The sequence below is a fragment of the Oryzias latipes genome, chromosome 12 (assembly GCF_053564925.1).
Source record: "Oryzias latipes strain Hd-rR chromosome 12, Olatipes_Hd-rR_3.1".
Classification (NCBI taxonomy): domain Eukaryota; kingdom Metazoa; phylum Chordata; class Actinopteri; order Beloniformes; family Adrianichthyidae; genus Oryzias; species Oryzias latipes.
This window is the reverse complement of record NC_136248.1, coordinates 6,412,814-6,427,511: the sequence shown is the minus strand read 5'-3', so window position 1 is coordinate 6,427,511 and position 14,698 is coordinate 6,412,814. Positions and strand designations below refer to the sequence as shown.

Below are 14,698 nucleotides of genomic sequence, written 5' to 3'. Positions count from 1 at the left end.
AAGCGCTTTACAATTTAAACATAAACACAGAAACTAAAGTAAAAACCCAAAACAGCAAGCCCTACCACAAAGGATCCCCACAGGGAAACACCAGGGCTGAAATAATGAGAAAGAGGTTCAAAGTAAATACATAAGATGTATGCAAAAACATGAAAAGGAAAATCAAATGTAATACCAAAAGTAATATAAAATAATAAATAAGCAGGTACGATCATGTAAAAGCATAATTAGAAAGGTGGGTTAAGACTCTTCTAAAAACCTCTGATGTTCTCCAGCAGAATGTTCCAGAGGTGAGGACCACAGTGGCAAATCCAGGCCTCACCGTGAATTAAGAGGTCACAAAGTCAAGCAGATGAAGAAGATCCAGCGAGTCTGAACTCTGTTTTAAATATATGCGCTTTGAATATGTCTGACTCCAGACAAGCTGTTTCCTCTGTGTTAAACGCACACAGTGTGCAGATTGTGCGATCTGCAGATGATTGTGTTAGGCTGTTCTTCAGAGAGCAGCCACAGGTGTTGTACATGCAAGGTAAAACCCAGAACAATAAAACATACTTCTCTGTTCCTATGCACTAGAAAACAATAGAAACAACTCTACTTAAGGAAGAAAATCCTATCAAAATTAATGAAATTTATGCTTTATTGTCATTGCACATAAATAAAAATGAAAATGGTAAACATCACTAAAGCAGCGCAGGTGCTGACTGGTAATGAATGCTGTAATTTAATGTTAAAAATCATTTAATATATATCATATATATCATGTATATCATGAATAGAAAAAACAAAGCAGCTTCTAGTTAAAAGGGAAAGTTTGAGCCTCTTTTATAAGTTTTTATAAGTTTTATAAGTTTTCACCGGTGCTTAGACGCTCTATGAGACCGTTCCATTGCATAGGTTTCAATACAGCCTCATTGAGCATGAAGTTTTATTTTGAATTCTGAGGTTCAATTTAGCTTGGGACAATCAAAAAAATAATATTTTTTTTTAAAAAATGACCAAATAAGAGTACAGAGTTGTGTCAGGAAGAGCATTTGCTGCCAAACCACCTGTTTGAATCAGTGAAAGCAGGTTTGCTGTGGAGACCCTGAAAGGATATGCCGATTTCAAAGAAAAAAATAAAAAACAAAAAACAATTTCAGGTAAAGAGTGAACTGCAAAACTAAATGTATGTAAAAAACCACGGGGCAACAGTTTCTTCCTTTTAAAGTTTAAACCAAAAAACGTTTTTAGAAACACAGTAAAGACGTAGCTTTTGTTTAGTCACGTGGATGTTTTTCTTCCTCAGGTGCTTCATCTTTTCAGTCCTTCCTCTGCAGTGTGAGGAAGCCCTGCAGAAGCAAAGTTTGGTTTTGTGTTTGCACAGGAACTGTACAGTGGAGCAGTGGGGTGACTCTGTGCAGATCAGATGAACAAAGCTGGGCCCGCCTCCCTCCGAGCTGATTGGATGACGAATGTGACACGTTAATCCTTTCAAGGAGGAAGAACCTGCTGATCTTTTTTCAGAGAGCATGTGTGGGCAGTCCCCGAGGTGATTGGTGGACATGCTCTCACTCCAATGATGACGAAACATCAGAAATGTGACTTAGTGCTCACAGGTTTTTAGCAGCAAAGGGAAAAAAACTAATACAATACTAAAACTAACTATTTTTATTCTAATCGGATGTGTTTCTTTCAATGTCCGCTAAAGGTTCTGCCTCCAGTTCTGCTTAAGGGAACTAAAGAAACGATCAATAATCCAGCAGAGCTAAAGCATTATCTGAGCGGGAGAAAAGTACACAATAAAATACACTGGATGTGATGGAATTTTGTCGTCCTCTGCTTTAAATGCTGGTATAAAAAAGAAAAAACCAAAGATCACTACACTCATATGTCCCACCTGAAGTCGAACTACAGCATTTTTCATCAGATTGAATAAAAAAAAAAGAATTCTGTGAAAAATGTGTGGAAAATGTGGAGCGACGGTAACAAAATTGTCATGGGTGGTTTGATCTGCGTCCGTCCATCCATTTTCAGGACCTGCTGAATCCCCTTTGGGGTCACAGGGCTGCTGTCGGGCGAAGGCGGGGGTCACCCTAAACAGGTCACCAGTCTGCTGCAGGACCCATCTGCATGGAAATCTTAGTTAAAGTTTGACATGCCCTGATGAAAGCATCACGTGTTTCCCAGCAGGACGTAACACTGAGGTGATGCCAGCAAACGCAGAACAGTAATTCAAGAGGGGATCCGTTTGAAAAAACAGCCTTTATCTGACTAAAATTCATTAGGACAATAAGAGGGTTTGGAAATGGTAAATACTTGTTTAGCGCTTTTCTACCTTCCTCGAAGGCCCAAAGCGCTTTACAGTCACAGTCCCATTCACACACATTCACACACTGATGGATCTGTTTGTCTACAAGTCCTTCTACGTATCAACTACAAGGTTTTTATTCATCTGCTCCTGATTCACAACAATTTGAAGAACGAAATGCTCACAAATGCAGTTTTACCCTCTTGAGACTCAAGCTCTTGTTTGATATGCCTTTCTTTTTATTTACCACAGGGCCTCAGGTCATCAGAATTAACTACAGTGGTAATAAAACCCACAATGTAATGTCCTTGTATATGGACGCCAAGTCTCAAGAGGTCAATCCTACTTTGTTTAATATATGTCCTCTATCATGACAAAAATGCTCCAAGAACATGTTAAAAACACGATTTTCATTGGAGGGGTCTTTAAGATGATTTTTTTGTTGTTGGAAAATTCGTAATACTGCTGTTTGATCCAGTTTTTCATTTTGTTTAGTAGAATTTCTTGCTTGTATAAACTCTTGTGTTCTCCTTTTGATTCATTTCACATCTGTGTTTACTTTAATTGTTATTTGTGTTTCTTTTTTATCTTTATGGTCATTTTGTGCAGTTCAAAAGATGATATTTTGAAAGCACAAAGCTCTTAACCACATACGGTAGTACATATTGATCCAAAACCAGACATGGAAAATAACCCAGTTTTGTGACTTAAGTGAACACAGCAGTAATGGGAGGCTTGAAGTAAAAGTAATTTTTCCTCTCAGAAAAGTAAAATGAAAAAGCTATGTTGTGCTGTAATGGCTGAAACTGAAAAAACAACGAGAAGTTATCTTCTCTTTATGGGTTATTTTATTGTGGATTATGGTTGTGGGTTAGATTAGGTTCATTCTGATTGCTGCTGTCCTCATCTCTCTAAACTAGTGTGAATAATAATAAGTAAAATCCACAAGAGAACACCAAAGCTCATACAGAAACACCTAAAAAAAACAACGAAAGTCACATTAAATGGCATAAAGGGAACTAAAGCAAAAAAGCAAGAAACGTCACGTGGTTGATGACACAAAAGAGATCTAAAAGTTAAAAAGTTATAATTAGAATGGTTTGTTAAAATATCTGCCATTTTCTTGTTATTCCTTCAAGATTGACTGTATTTTTGGCCTAAAAGGTAGTCGTGGTCCTGACCGGGAAGCTGTTTGAGGCCGCCATCCCTGTCTGTTACCTTGGTTACGCTTGAACACACACCGCTGGCCACTGCGCACGTCTGTGGCGACACCAACTATTTGTACAATCCTATTGGTTCCCGTTCTCTCACCAGACATCGTACACTGGCTGTCATTGGTCACCCGGTTCGTGGCTGTGTTTCCTGATCTGCTATTGGACAGCAGCTCATGGGGCTCACAGTGCCGCATGGTGCGCGTGAGCTGCGATTGGCCACGTGGGCGGGTACGTGAGTAAAGAGGGCCCGCTGAGCTGTCAACTCCATATATAAATACTTTGCAGGTAGAAGGGGGTTAAGCGGAGAGTTAACAATATTGATACTTTAAGTTTAACTGTAGCTGACGTCACAGACAGGTAAGGAGGATTTCTGAAGATTTTTTCTTATTTTTATTACTCTTGAAAAGTTTTAGGGGCCCAAAAGAGGACAAAAAACGATGCTGTGATTTAAATAGATGTATTACTAGTTAATAGAGAGAAGCTATATGTAGAAAATTAGTATCTGTTCGGTTAGGATTAGTAGTTTGATATCACTTTCTGCTTAAGCCTTAAGAGAAATGAGTAAGAGACGGTCCGTCACCTAAATTGTTCCGTGCAACACAAAAGTTTAAAAACAATGACAGCCTAGATTTTTGTCTAAAATAATGTAACTAAATGGACGTTTTGCTGACTACGTTTATCTTTATAAATACGCCACAAGCCAGCCTTTTTGCTGTACCGATCCATCAGTGTGACCTTGTACAGCCCGGCAGCCCTAACCTGCTTAAGACTAGTCGCAGAAAATCCCGTTGACCTTTCACCCACTGGGTCCTCTGTGCACATCTGGGTTCCTTTCTCTGCCGGAACGCACCGTTCCCACCTAGCCGGTCCGGGAAAACCTAATGATTGATAGTTTGCGGCTGCTGTTCGGGTCAAACGGTAGCGAGTTTGTCATCACATCTACTATTATATGCTAGCTAGCTCAGCTAATAATCTGCTAACAGTACGTCCTTAATGATGAGTCGTTAGGTCCAGTTCGTGAGCGGTGACCGTCAATTTGATTACTCAGCTTGACCACTTAAGTGCAGAGACCGGGTAAGTAGCTGTTGTTACCGATGAAGCTAACTGGTCAACAGTCATCTGTCCTGCTATTTGCGAGTGCAAATAGCCGCCCATATCCTATGAAGCGTCTGGATAACTAACTGTCACCTTCGTCTCTACCCATCATTCATTGCGTTTCTGGTAGTTGTTGACATTTTTTCTATCTTTTAGAGCTGTGTTATCATGCACTTTTAAACCCACTCCAGTGAAAATTGTGTTTTTGGTGTTGGATATGGTGTAAGATTAAAACTGCATTTCTCAGTATTTCTTTATTCAAATCAATGTGTATCGGAAGCAGATGAAAAGAAATCTGTTTGATAAAGCTCGTAATTTTGTAAAATCTACACCGCTCCATTCCGATGGATCCACTTACAGACAAATAGATCCATGTACGTTTTTGTTTTCCTCGTCTGAGCTGGAATCTGGATCCAAACTGTACGGCTGGACAGCTCAAATATTGCTCCCCATTTTTGTTGCACTGCTAATGTTAAGTTGGGTTGTGGCGGGCTGTAAACAGATGGATGACGGGAAGTGGGGCTGGGCTTATTCAATAGCAACTCTCTCATGTACAACTCGGAGGCAAATTTCTAATGAACCCCTGTTGCTCTGCAGAAACTATGTTCTAGAAAACAACACCGTTTTTGTTTTTTGGCTAAAAGTGGCATAGTCATAATTAAGGGACCGCCAGGAATGCTTTAAAAATAGATTTTAATAATTGACCGGAGTGGGACTTTTAAATGCTTTGTCAACTTTTCAGGATGCCTGGTTCAGCCCAGATTAGCTACATGGGACCGTGGCCCAAAGATGTGGGTATCATTGCCTTGGAGCTGTACTTCCCTTCCCATTTTGTGGACCAAGCGGAGCTGGAGCAGTACGACGGTGTGGCTGCTGGGAAGTACACCGTAGGCTTGGGCCAGGCCCGTATGGGGTTCTGCTCAGACCGTGAGGACATCAACTCTCTGTGCCTGACCGTCGTCCAGCGGCTCATGGAGAGGAACGGCTTGTCCTACGACAGCATTGGCCGCCTAGAGGTTGGCACCGAGACCATCATCGACAAGTCCAAGTCTGTCAAGACGGTGATAATGCAGCTGTTTGAGGACTCTGGCAACACAGACGTGGAGGGCATCGACACCACAAACGCCTGCTACGGTGGAACGGCCGCGCTCTTCAACGCCGTAAACTGGGTGGAGTCCAGCTCATGGGATGGTGAGCGAGCTTTATAGATCTGAAAAAAGGAGATAACTAAGGTGGCATTCAGCAGTACATTAGTGCTTAATGCTTTAGTAATAATTGATAGATGTGCTTTTTTTTAGTTCAAGGTCTACCTTAAAACAAAGGGTTTCTCTGCTGTCTCTTAAGTTTTGGTCTGGTTTTGTGTTTGACGTTTGTTGATGTTATTCAACAAATATTGTATGCATCTTGTTAATAACCTACGCATTCTTGGACGTTTTCTTCTTGTTTCCTCTTTTGGTACCCTGCCTTTTACTCCAAACAAGGAGGGATAGGCTCCAGCAAATTTACATCCATTTCCACTGTAACAGATGTGTTTCAGTGTCTCGCACAAGGACTCGTTTGAATGTAGGCAGTCATGGTAGGGAAATATTTTCTAAATCAAGCCACCTACTTGCTGCCGCCCTTACCTGCACTTCAATCTGCACTGTGTTCCTTTTCTAAACGGAGGTGGTTAAGGTGTAGTGCTGTAGATCAGAGGTACCCCTCTTCTCTGTAGCTGCTTTGGTAAATCAAGATCTCCTTTCAGACGGCACCTGTATGGAGGGGACGGCAAATTTCTAATGAACTCCTGCCGCTTTACAGAAATTATGTCCTAGAAAATGACACAGGTTTTTTGATTTTAGCTTTAACAGCAGAATCATAATGAAAAGACCAATGAGAACACTTTTACTATGGAACAACAGATGATCAGAGTGATTTTTAAGCTCTGACTGATCTGCTCCATTTTTCTGGTTACATGTCTCCTTGCCCTCTATGTTCATATTTCAGTCAAACGTGCAGAAACCTGGAGGGAAATCCCTTTAACATTCCCATTGAATGTAAATAAATTCCTTCATTTGTAAATTCTGAAAGTTTTTGTGCTACAACCTGAGTATGGATATGAGGAACCAACAAACCAGCATTTTCTTTCCAGCGGGGCGCCGCCGCTCTTTTGAAGATTGTATGAAATGTGTTTGAAGGTTTGCAGAGATGCTGATGAGACTTTCCTCCCCACGTTTCCACTGCTGTTGAGTCTCGGTCTCTTCTTGAACATCCTCTGTGCAGGACGCTTCGCCTTGGTAGTCGCAGGGGACATTGCCGTCTATGCCACAGGGAGTGCCCGGCCCACAGGGGGCGCTGGTGCAGTGGCCATGCTGGTGGGGCCTAATGCTCCATTAGCCTTTGAACGAGGTGAGTTTGTACTCTAAAGGCTCTCTGAGATTCAGCTAGACTGAGCAAAACTCAGCTAAACTGTTTGTTAGCGTCACGTTTTTAAATATTAATATGAAAAACTATGTTTGCTCAGCGTCAGTAATTAACATAACAGATTATGTATTTGATTCAGACTAAAAAAAACTTAAGAGCTGCTGTGAAGCCTTGGATAACCCAGGTCAGCTGAGGACTGATTGTGAAACACAGTCCTAAGAATCCGTTGAGCTGGAACAGAAAAAAATCAAACTTGCATGAACACCGAGATTGCAAAACAGCATTAAACCCACAAGTTAAACTAAGTCTCGTCACAGGAATGCAGCTCTCCATCAGTAAAAGGAAACAAAAGCACTCCAGCCTGAACAAAAGACATCCGAATAGTGAAAAAATAAAGACGTCTGAACCTTTCAGGTCTGCGGGGAACACACATGCAACACGCCTACGACTTCTACAAACCAGACCTGATGTCCGAATACCCTGTGGTGGACGGCAAGCTGTCCATCGAATGCTACCTCAGTGCCTTGGATCGCTGCTACTCTGTGTACCGCAACAAGATCCACACACAATGGCAGAGAGGTGGGTACACACAGATAAACACAGTGACACTCAGCTGTATCTAAAACTACAGGAGAGACGTTTACTCCGTACTGAAGGTGTAGTTTCATGCAGACGTAGAGACTAAGGTTCAGGTTCATTTGGCTTCTGACCTGACGGTGTGGCTGCAGGTCCTTTCAAAGGCTACTAATATACTGATATAAGGCTTTAAAAAGCCTTCATTTTTGGTTGAATGGGTCTTACCTTTTTTTCGTAAACGAGATTTGACTTCCTGTCACTTAAAAAAAAAAACATTTCCAGGATGCGCTGTGCCAAGAGGTTGTGAGCTGGTTATAAATCGTTAACACTAATCGTTAAAACTGAGTAGTTTATGGTCCTCGGTGTGGGAAAAGTGCCTCTAAATCAGGGATTACTTGTGGTGGATAAAACTGGCCAGTAGAAATCCTCATGGGGGGAAACGCCACGATTTGCCGAAAGTCAATTAAAGTTGGCACAACAGGGATCAAATCACACTCCAGCTGGTTTTTTCCTCCCCATTTTAATATACTCATGGTCTTAAAGTAGAATTTGTGTTCTTAAAAATGTAACTTCTGTAAATCTGTAGACACCCTGCAAGAGCATGTTAATATTGTTTAGAGAGCTGACTGCAGACACTGCGAGCTGTGAAGATGAACACCTTCATCTTGTGACCAGAAGCTGTTTTCTGTGTGTTTATGTCACAGAGGGTTCAGATCAGCGCTTCAGTCTGGAAGATTTCGGCTTTTTGGTCTTCCACTCTCCGTACTGCAAGCTGGTGCAGAAGTCGGTGGCTCGGCTGATGCTCAACGACTTCCTGAACCATCCCAACCCCAACACGGAGACCGGGCCCTTCACCGGCCTGGATGCCTTCAGGTACCAGAAGAGCATCGCTCATGGTTTTTTAGAACGGGCACGGCTCACAGTAGATGCTTCCATCTGCACCAGTTTCATGGATGAAGGTCACCAGATCTCATCTTACTGTTTGCTGCTCTTGTCTTAAAGAGACGTGAAGCCAGAGGAAACCTACTTCGACAGGGACGTGGAGAAGGCCTTCATGAAGGCCAGCGCAGATCTGTTTGAGAGGAAGACAAAGACGTCTCTTTTGATCTCCAACCAGAATGGAAACATGTACACGCCCTCTGTTTACGGCTGCCTGGCCTCCGTCATTGCAGAGTACGTATCCTGCTCCTCACTAGCATGAAGCTGAAGGTGCAGGGAGTCCGTTCACAGTCCATTCTGAGTTTCCAGGAGCCCCGAAACCTGATGTTAGGATAATCAGCCCTCAGATCTAAATAATGCACACCAGGAGATGGACTGGACTAAGACAGTGCTCATCTAGTTGGCTATTTGCTGTAAGATAAGGATCTTATCAAAAGACTTGTGGGCTGTAAGGCCTGGAATTGATTCCAGACTTCTGTTCTGCAGCCATCTGTGTCACCTTGTGTCTACAGCTTTTTGATATAAAGTGGCGCAGTGAAGACTCAGGGTATTGTTGGTGTTTTCCTGCATATTCTAGTGTTGTGTGTCTTTGGGGGTTTTGTGTTGTGTGTCAACAGATTGTGTCTTGTGTCTTGACGCAGGCACAGCCCCTCACAGCTGGCAGGACAGAGGATTGGAGTCTTCTCCTACGGCTCAGGCTTTGCTGCTTCTCTGTATTCCCTCAAGGTCACACAGGACCACACCCCGGGTGAGTTCAGAGGCATGCTGGGAAGGAGGCCGGAGTCTGGAATCTGGGAGATGACAGTGGTGTGATGTGTTCTGGTTACAGGATCAGCTTTGGATAAACTGGTTTCCAGCTTGAGTGACCTGGGAGTCCGACTGGACTCCAGGAAGAAGGTTGCCCCTGCAGTCTTCTCTGACAGCATGAAGCTGAGAGAAGACACTCACCACTTAGGTACGTTCACTTCACCGCAAACGTTCAGGTTTCATGAAGCGCACTTTTGTTTTCACCAAAATACTGTGAAAATGTAATGCATGACTTGTTGGCTAAAGCTGAACAAAACGATATAACATGCAATATTAGGAATGTGGCACAGTTAACAAAAAAAAACATCTGTTGCCAAGGAATTTAAAAAATGTACTTTTACAGATTCTTTTAAAAAGGACGTAGAACTGTTCGTCACCTTCAGGCGACCAAAACATACAATGGTTGCTATGGACATAAAATCAACAAAACAGCCGCCATAATGAAAAAGGTTTTTTTAATAACAGCTATGACCAGGGGTAGAAGGGGGAGGGGCTTGTAGCAGCTGCTCAGCCAGAGAGGGTGAGTCAAAGCAGCTTTAATCAATATTCTAACTTGGTCTACACATGATGTTCCCTGACATGTAGAAAGTGGAGCTTTGAGCGGCAGTCAGCAAAAATAATTCTGACGTTTCAGGTACTGTGACATCAAAGGCTGCAGTCAGTGGCTGAACTGAGTCTGTTTTCCTTGACGCTTTAGACCGGAGGTGATAAATATGTAGAAGCAGCTGACGTCTCGCGTCATTTCACAGACTAGAGTCTTCATGTCTCCACTCAGACATTTATCTGAGTCCGTTTATCTTACAATTTCAGGATTATCTTTGTTGTTTGTTCACCCACCCACCACACTGATAAAGGATCAATGATGAAAGGCAGTGACCCCCCCCAAGCGATAAATTACTGTCGTGTCTTCAGTGGATGATTTACTCAATTTTTAATCTTCTAAAACAAAAAAATTGATCAGAAATAGATTTTTAAAGAAGATGCCAAATATATTATTATATAACTGTAGTTTTCTGACTAGAGGTGACTCCTGAGTAGAAGCTGCAGACACACAAAAAAATGCATAATAGAGAATAAAAAGAATAAAAAATCGGATACAAAATGCGTGACAAACTCTACTCAGGTACGTAAAAAAGAGCTGTAAAGGAATTGCATCCAATCAGGATTTTAAACATGTTAAAGCTGTTGCTATCAACTGCCAAAAATACCCCCTTGAAATATGGATGCACCTTAAAGTGTCACAAATCTAGGTAACTAGCTGTTAAAACCTTCTTGAAACCACCATTAACTATTTTAATCCATCATTTATGTGATAGAAATGTCTTTTTTTTTACTTTATATACAGTAGTTTCCGATGTCTCAGCTTACCTGCAGTAACACTATTCACAGAATCATTTGGAGCCTTTATAACGAATATTGACACACACAAAAAGGAACTACAGCGCACTCTAGCGGTTGTTGCTTTTTTTTCTTCTTCTTTCAATCACATCTAAGTTGCATTATAACTCCTACCCCCGGCCAAACTGGAAAAAAAACGCCGCTCATAGGCAGAAAAATATGCTATATTATTAATTTAACTAACTACGTTACTCTTTGGTGCTGCAGTCCCAGTTCTAAAAAGATTCAGCTATCATATGTTCAAATATTTTTCTTTGAGTGGATACATTAAAGGGTGATTTTGCTAGTAAAAATTGTAAGTTATTTGACAAGCAAGAGCTGGTTTTATCTGTAATTGATGCTTTCCATTTATCTTTCATCACTACAGAGAAAACTGTATCCTAAGGAGTGACATCAGGGTGTTTTGAATAAGGAAAGTGCTGAAGACCTGCAGCCTTTGTATTAAAAACATGCAGTCTTAGTCCAATTGTAGGGAGATGACACTGTTCCATGCAGATGTCTGCATTTCAGCTAAACGGAACCTTTTTTTTTTTTCACAGCCAGCTATGTCCCTCGAGGCTCTGTGGACGATCTGTTCCCCGGAACGTGGTACTTGACCAGAGTGGATGAAAAGCATCGCAGGGAATATTCCCGTAGACCTCTGGATGACGACCTGCCTGCAGAGCCAGAGCTGGTTTGCTTGGGAGCTGCTGCTCAGGTAGGAGAATAACTGAGATGATGCTGTTGTTGTGGCCACCGGGACTGACTGATGGCCCTGTGGCAGAGTGTTCTGCTACGTTCACACTGGGCATGTGACGCATTCATGCACATGGTGTTCCCACTGGACTATCACTATCCAATAGTAGCACATGTCCTCCACTCACAGCTGGAAGAGGCTTGGTGTAAATCTCATGAATCTTGCTCCAGGCTTTTTCTTTCTCAGTTCTATTCTGATAAACGACTTGCTGTCATTGAATTCCAGCCGGGCAACAACTGCAATTATTCATTTCTCTTCCATGACCAATTTGGCGTTTCCATGAATTAAAAAGGACACTATCCATACATCACTACCAAATCCAAGTCTTTTAATGGTCAAAGTTCGACCTGGTTGGACTTTCAATGCGTGTTCAGTGGTGTGTTTTGTATGTAGAGCTCGAAAGCGGACTTAAAGACCCACTCTAATGAAAACATGTTCTTGTAGCCTTTTTTTCATGATGGAGGACATTTGTAAAAGAGTTTAAGATTAAAAGTACCTTTCTGAGTGTTTCTTTATTCAATCATGATGGATGAGGAGCAGATAAAAGCGCTTTTGAAAAATCTCTGTGACTAAGCAACTGGGATGGGGGGGCCAGAATGCCCTCGCTCCGCTCCATTCTGATACTTGCAGATGAATAGATGCATGTACGTCTTTGTTTTCCTCGTCTGAGCTGGAATCTGGATCAGAACTCTTCGGCTGGATGGATCCAATGTTGCTCGCCATTTTTGTTGCATCGCAAATGTTAGCTTAGGGGTATGGAGGGCTGTAAGCTATTGGGAGAGAGTATAAATAGAGGGATAATGGGAAGTCAGCAGAGGCTTACTTCTGAGCCAACAGAAATAAGTCTCTGCTACACGTTTTTCTTTATTTTGGCAAAAAAACGGCTAATTCTAATTAAAAGGCAGCGACTAGTTTTGAGCCAGATGCCAACTTGGACAGGGAAAACAAAGACTGACATGGATCCTGGATGCATCATAATCGAGTGGAGCTGGAAGTTTGTGCCCCCCAGCCTATTTTCTACGTCACAGATATCTTTTCAAACTGCATTTTTACCTTTCTGCTCCTAATTCACAAAGATTTGAATTAAGAAATGCTATACTCAAATGCAATTTTGAGCTTATTTTTCTTTCTATTTGTCCTCCATAATGAGAAAGACGCCAGAAGAACATGTTATAATGTTGATTGAGGAAGCACTTCACTACTGTTGCATGTCAGCACTGGGCTGCTTTTCTCTCTCTTCTCAAGCTGCTGGACTTGCCTTAACTGCTTAACTTCCATCTGCTGTTGTCACTGCGAAAAAGGAATCCTGCAGCTCAGGTTCAGGATGTCTTGCTTTTGTCTTGCAGCACATCCCAAGTCCAGTCAAGAAGATGCCTCGCATCCCGGCCACCACCACAGCTCCTGAGGCCAGCAGCTAGGAGAGCGTGCAGACTTCCTCTGAGTCATCTTGGTCCAGCAGAGTAAAGGTCCAGCAACAACCCAGAAGAGAAACCAGCTCCTCCACAGCCCCTGAATTGTAGCAGAAGAGGGAGACCCAAAAGATTCCCCTCTGCCTGTGACCCCCCCCCCACATCTACCATTAGGATTTAACAGAGCTCGTCTGAAATGCTGCATGTGACTGCCTTTTAGATCTTTGTCATTTTAAATCGTGTCTATTGGGCGGCTGTAGGCCTCACTGAGGCATGACTTGGCCGTTCAACACCAGGGGCGACGCCCTGTGCTGCCCTGCTCCAGGCTTCAGCTGCTTACAGACTGCTGCTTCTCAACATCTTCATGTTGCTCTTTCTTGGATCTAGGAACCCGCTTTGTGAGCTGCAGCTTCCTTCAGTCAGTTTGTCCACATTTCATTTGCCAAACAATCACAAGAGTGCATCAAGTCCTGTCTGCGAGATCCGCGGTATTCCAGAGCCGCCTGCTTCGATCCATTTGTCAGACTGGAACTGATCAGGATTTTCGTCGTCAGGTATCTCCCTCTGAGTGACGGTGGAACCTGAATGCATTTCATAGTGATGCCTCTCTAAAACACTAATTAACAAGCATTTATTTATCAAATGTAGAAGCTGGAACTAAAAAGACCCTCAAAGGTTTGAAACCTGTCTGCCAGAAACCATCAGCCTTTGCGGCACTGTGACTTCCTGCCGGCGGCGGCGGCAGCAGCGGCGGCTCTGGGGAGCTGGATTGTTTAGTGTAAAGCTGAGCTCCTTGAGGAGAAGCCTTACAGAGTGTAGATAAAGCGTTTCATCAGACGATGTACAGATCTATTCTTTTAAATTGTACAGTCATCCGGTTGCTGTGATGCTGGGCTGTGTGGTCATACCGGCTTCAGTGTCGCTGGTATGTCTGAGTGCGGCTGGTCTCAGAGCTCAAACCGACCTTTTCTAGCATCAGTGATCATGTACAGAACAAAGTCAGATTATTTATGTGATGTAGATATGAGTGTGTTCGGATCTGCTGAGTCATGTAAAGGCATGAATAAAGGGATTCTGAACCTGAGAGGTGTTCTGATGTGTTCTTCACAGCTGGTAATCAACGGAACTTCAGGAGTGGATCCAACAGAACAGTTGAGTTTCCCCATCGGCCACCACATTGAACTAACAACAGTTAATCTTTGACTGGAACTAGAATGCAGAACAGGAGCCACGCTTATTGAGGACCAACACTGCCACCTTGAGTTTTGTTGGTGAAATGCAGTAATGTTTTTTTTTTTTCCTGTCTGCATGTCACTCATGCATGTTTGCTTCAAGTAGAAGTAAAAATTGTTTGTCCTACCAGAGAAAATTATGTTTTCAATAAAACACTGACATGACAACCAATGTCAAACCAGGATTCACATCAGTCCTCTCTGAGGCAGACAAATAAAGTCCAGTATAAACCGATTCACTGACCTAAAATCAATCCAGGACATCTTTGGCCAAAACTTCTACCAGTGTGACTCGGATAAAAAAAAAAGTGAACTTTATTGAGTTTAAGCCACTCGGATGTGAATTTCCTACCGCCGCTCTGCAGAAACTATGCTATAGAAAACAACAGATTTCTTTTATTTTGACTAAAACGGCATAAACATCCTTAAGAGACCACAGGGAACTCATTTACAATAGATTTAAGAAAGATTAACCTGTAAAATAAATGACTAAATTAAAAATAAATCAAAGCAACTGATGCTTTCAAAGCTTGGTGAAAGACAGCTAGGAAGCCACCCTATTGACGTGTTTAACTTTATCACAAAATAAGCCTCTATCA

General features: G+C 42.3%; 1 protein-coding gene across 2 annotated transcripts; it reads left to right on the top strand.

The window, feature by feature from the left end:
- The first annotated feature begins 3,676 nt into the window (after positions 1 to 3,676).
- On the top strand, positions 3,677 to 13,951 carry hmgcs1 (3-hydroxy-3-methylglutaryl-CoA synthase 1 (soluble)). Of its 2 annotated transcripts, none has more exons than XM_011482022.3 (10): positions 3,677 to 3,861; positions 5,342 to 5,790; positions 6,862 to 6,987; positions 7,417 to 7,581; positions 8,283 to 8,451; positions 8,581 to 8,751; positions 9,159 to 9,265; positions 9,347 to 9,472; positions 11,262 to 11,419; positions 12,805 to 13,951. In XM_011482022.3, the coding sequence occupies exons 2-10, from the start codon at positions 5,343 to 5,345 to the stop codon at positions 12,874 to 12,876; spliced, it is 1,542 nt and encodes a 513-aa protein (XP_011480324.1). In that variant the 5' UTR covers positions 3,677 to 3,861; position 5,342; the 3' UTR covers positions 12,877 to 13,951. The 2 variants fall into 2 exon arrangements, with proteins under 2 accessions (XP_011480324.1, XP_004075091.1); XM_004075043.4 differs by lacking the exon at positions 3,677 to 3,861 and adding an exon at positions 4,092 to 4,578.
- The last annotated feature ends 747 nt before the right edge of the window (positions 13,952 to 14,698 follow it).

Excerpts from the sequence above, each read along its gene's own strand:
- hmgcs1 (XM_011482022.3), top strand. The coding sequence starts at position 5,343 with ATGCCTGGTTCAGCCCAGATTAGCTACATGGGACCGTGGCCCAAAGAT. Across the intron at positions 8,452-8,580 it reads ACCGGCCTGGATGCCTTCAG|AGACGTGAAGCCAGAGGAAA; the intron begins GTACCAGAAGAG and ends CTTGTCTTAAAG. Across the intron at positions 8,752-9,158 it reads CTGGCCTCCGTCATTGCAGA|GCACAGCCCCTCACAGCTGG; the intron begins GTACGTATCCTG and ends GTCTTGACGCAG.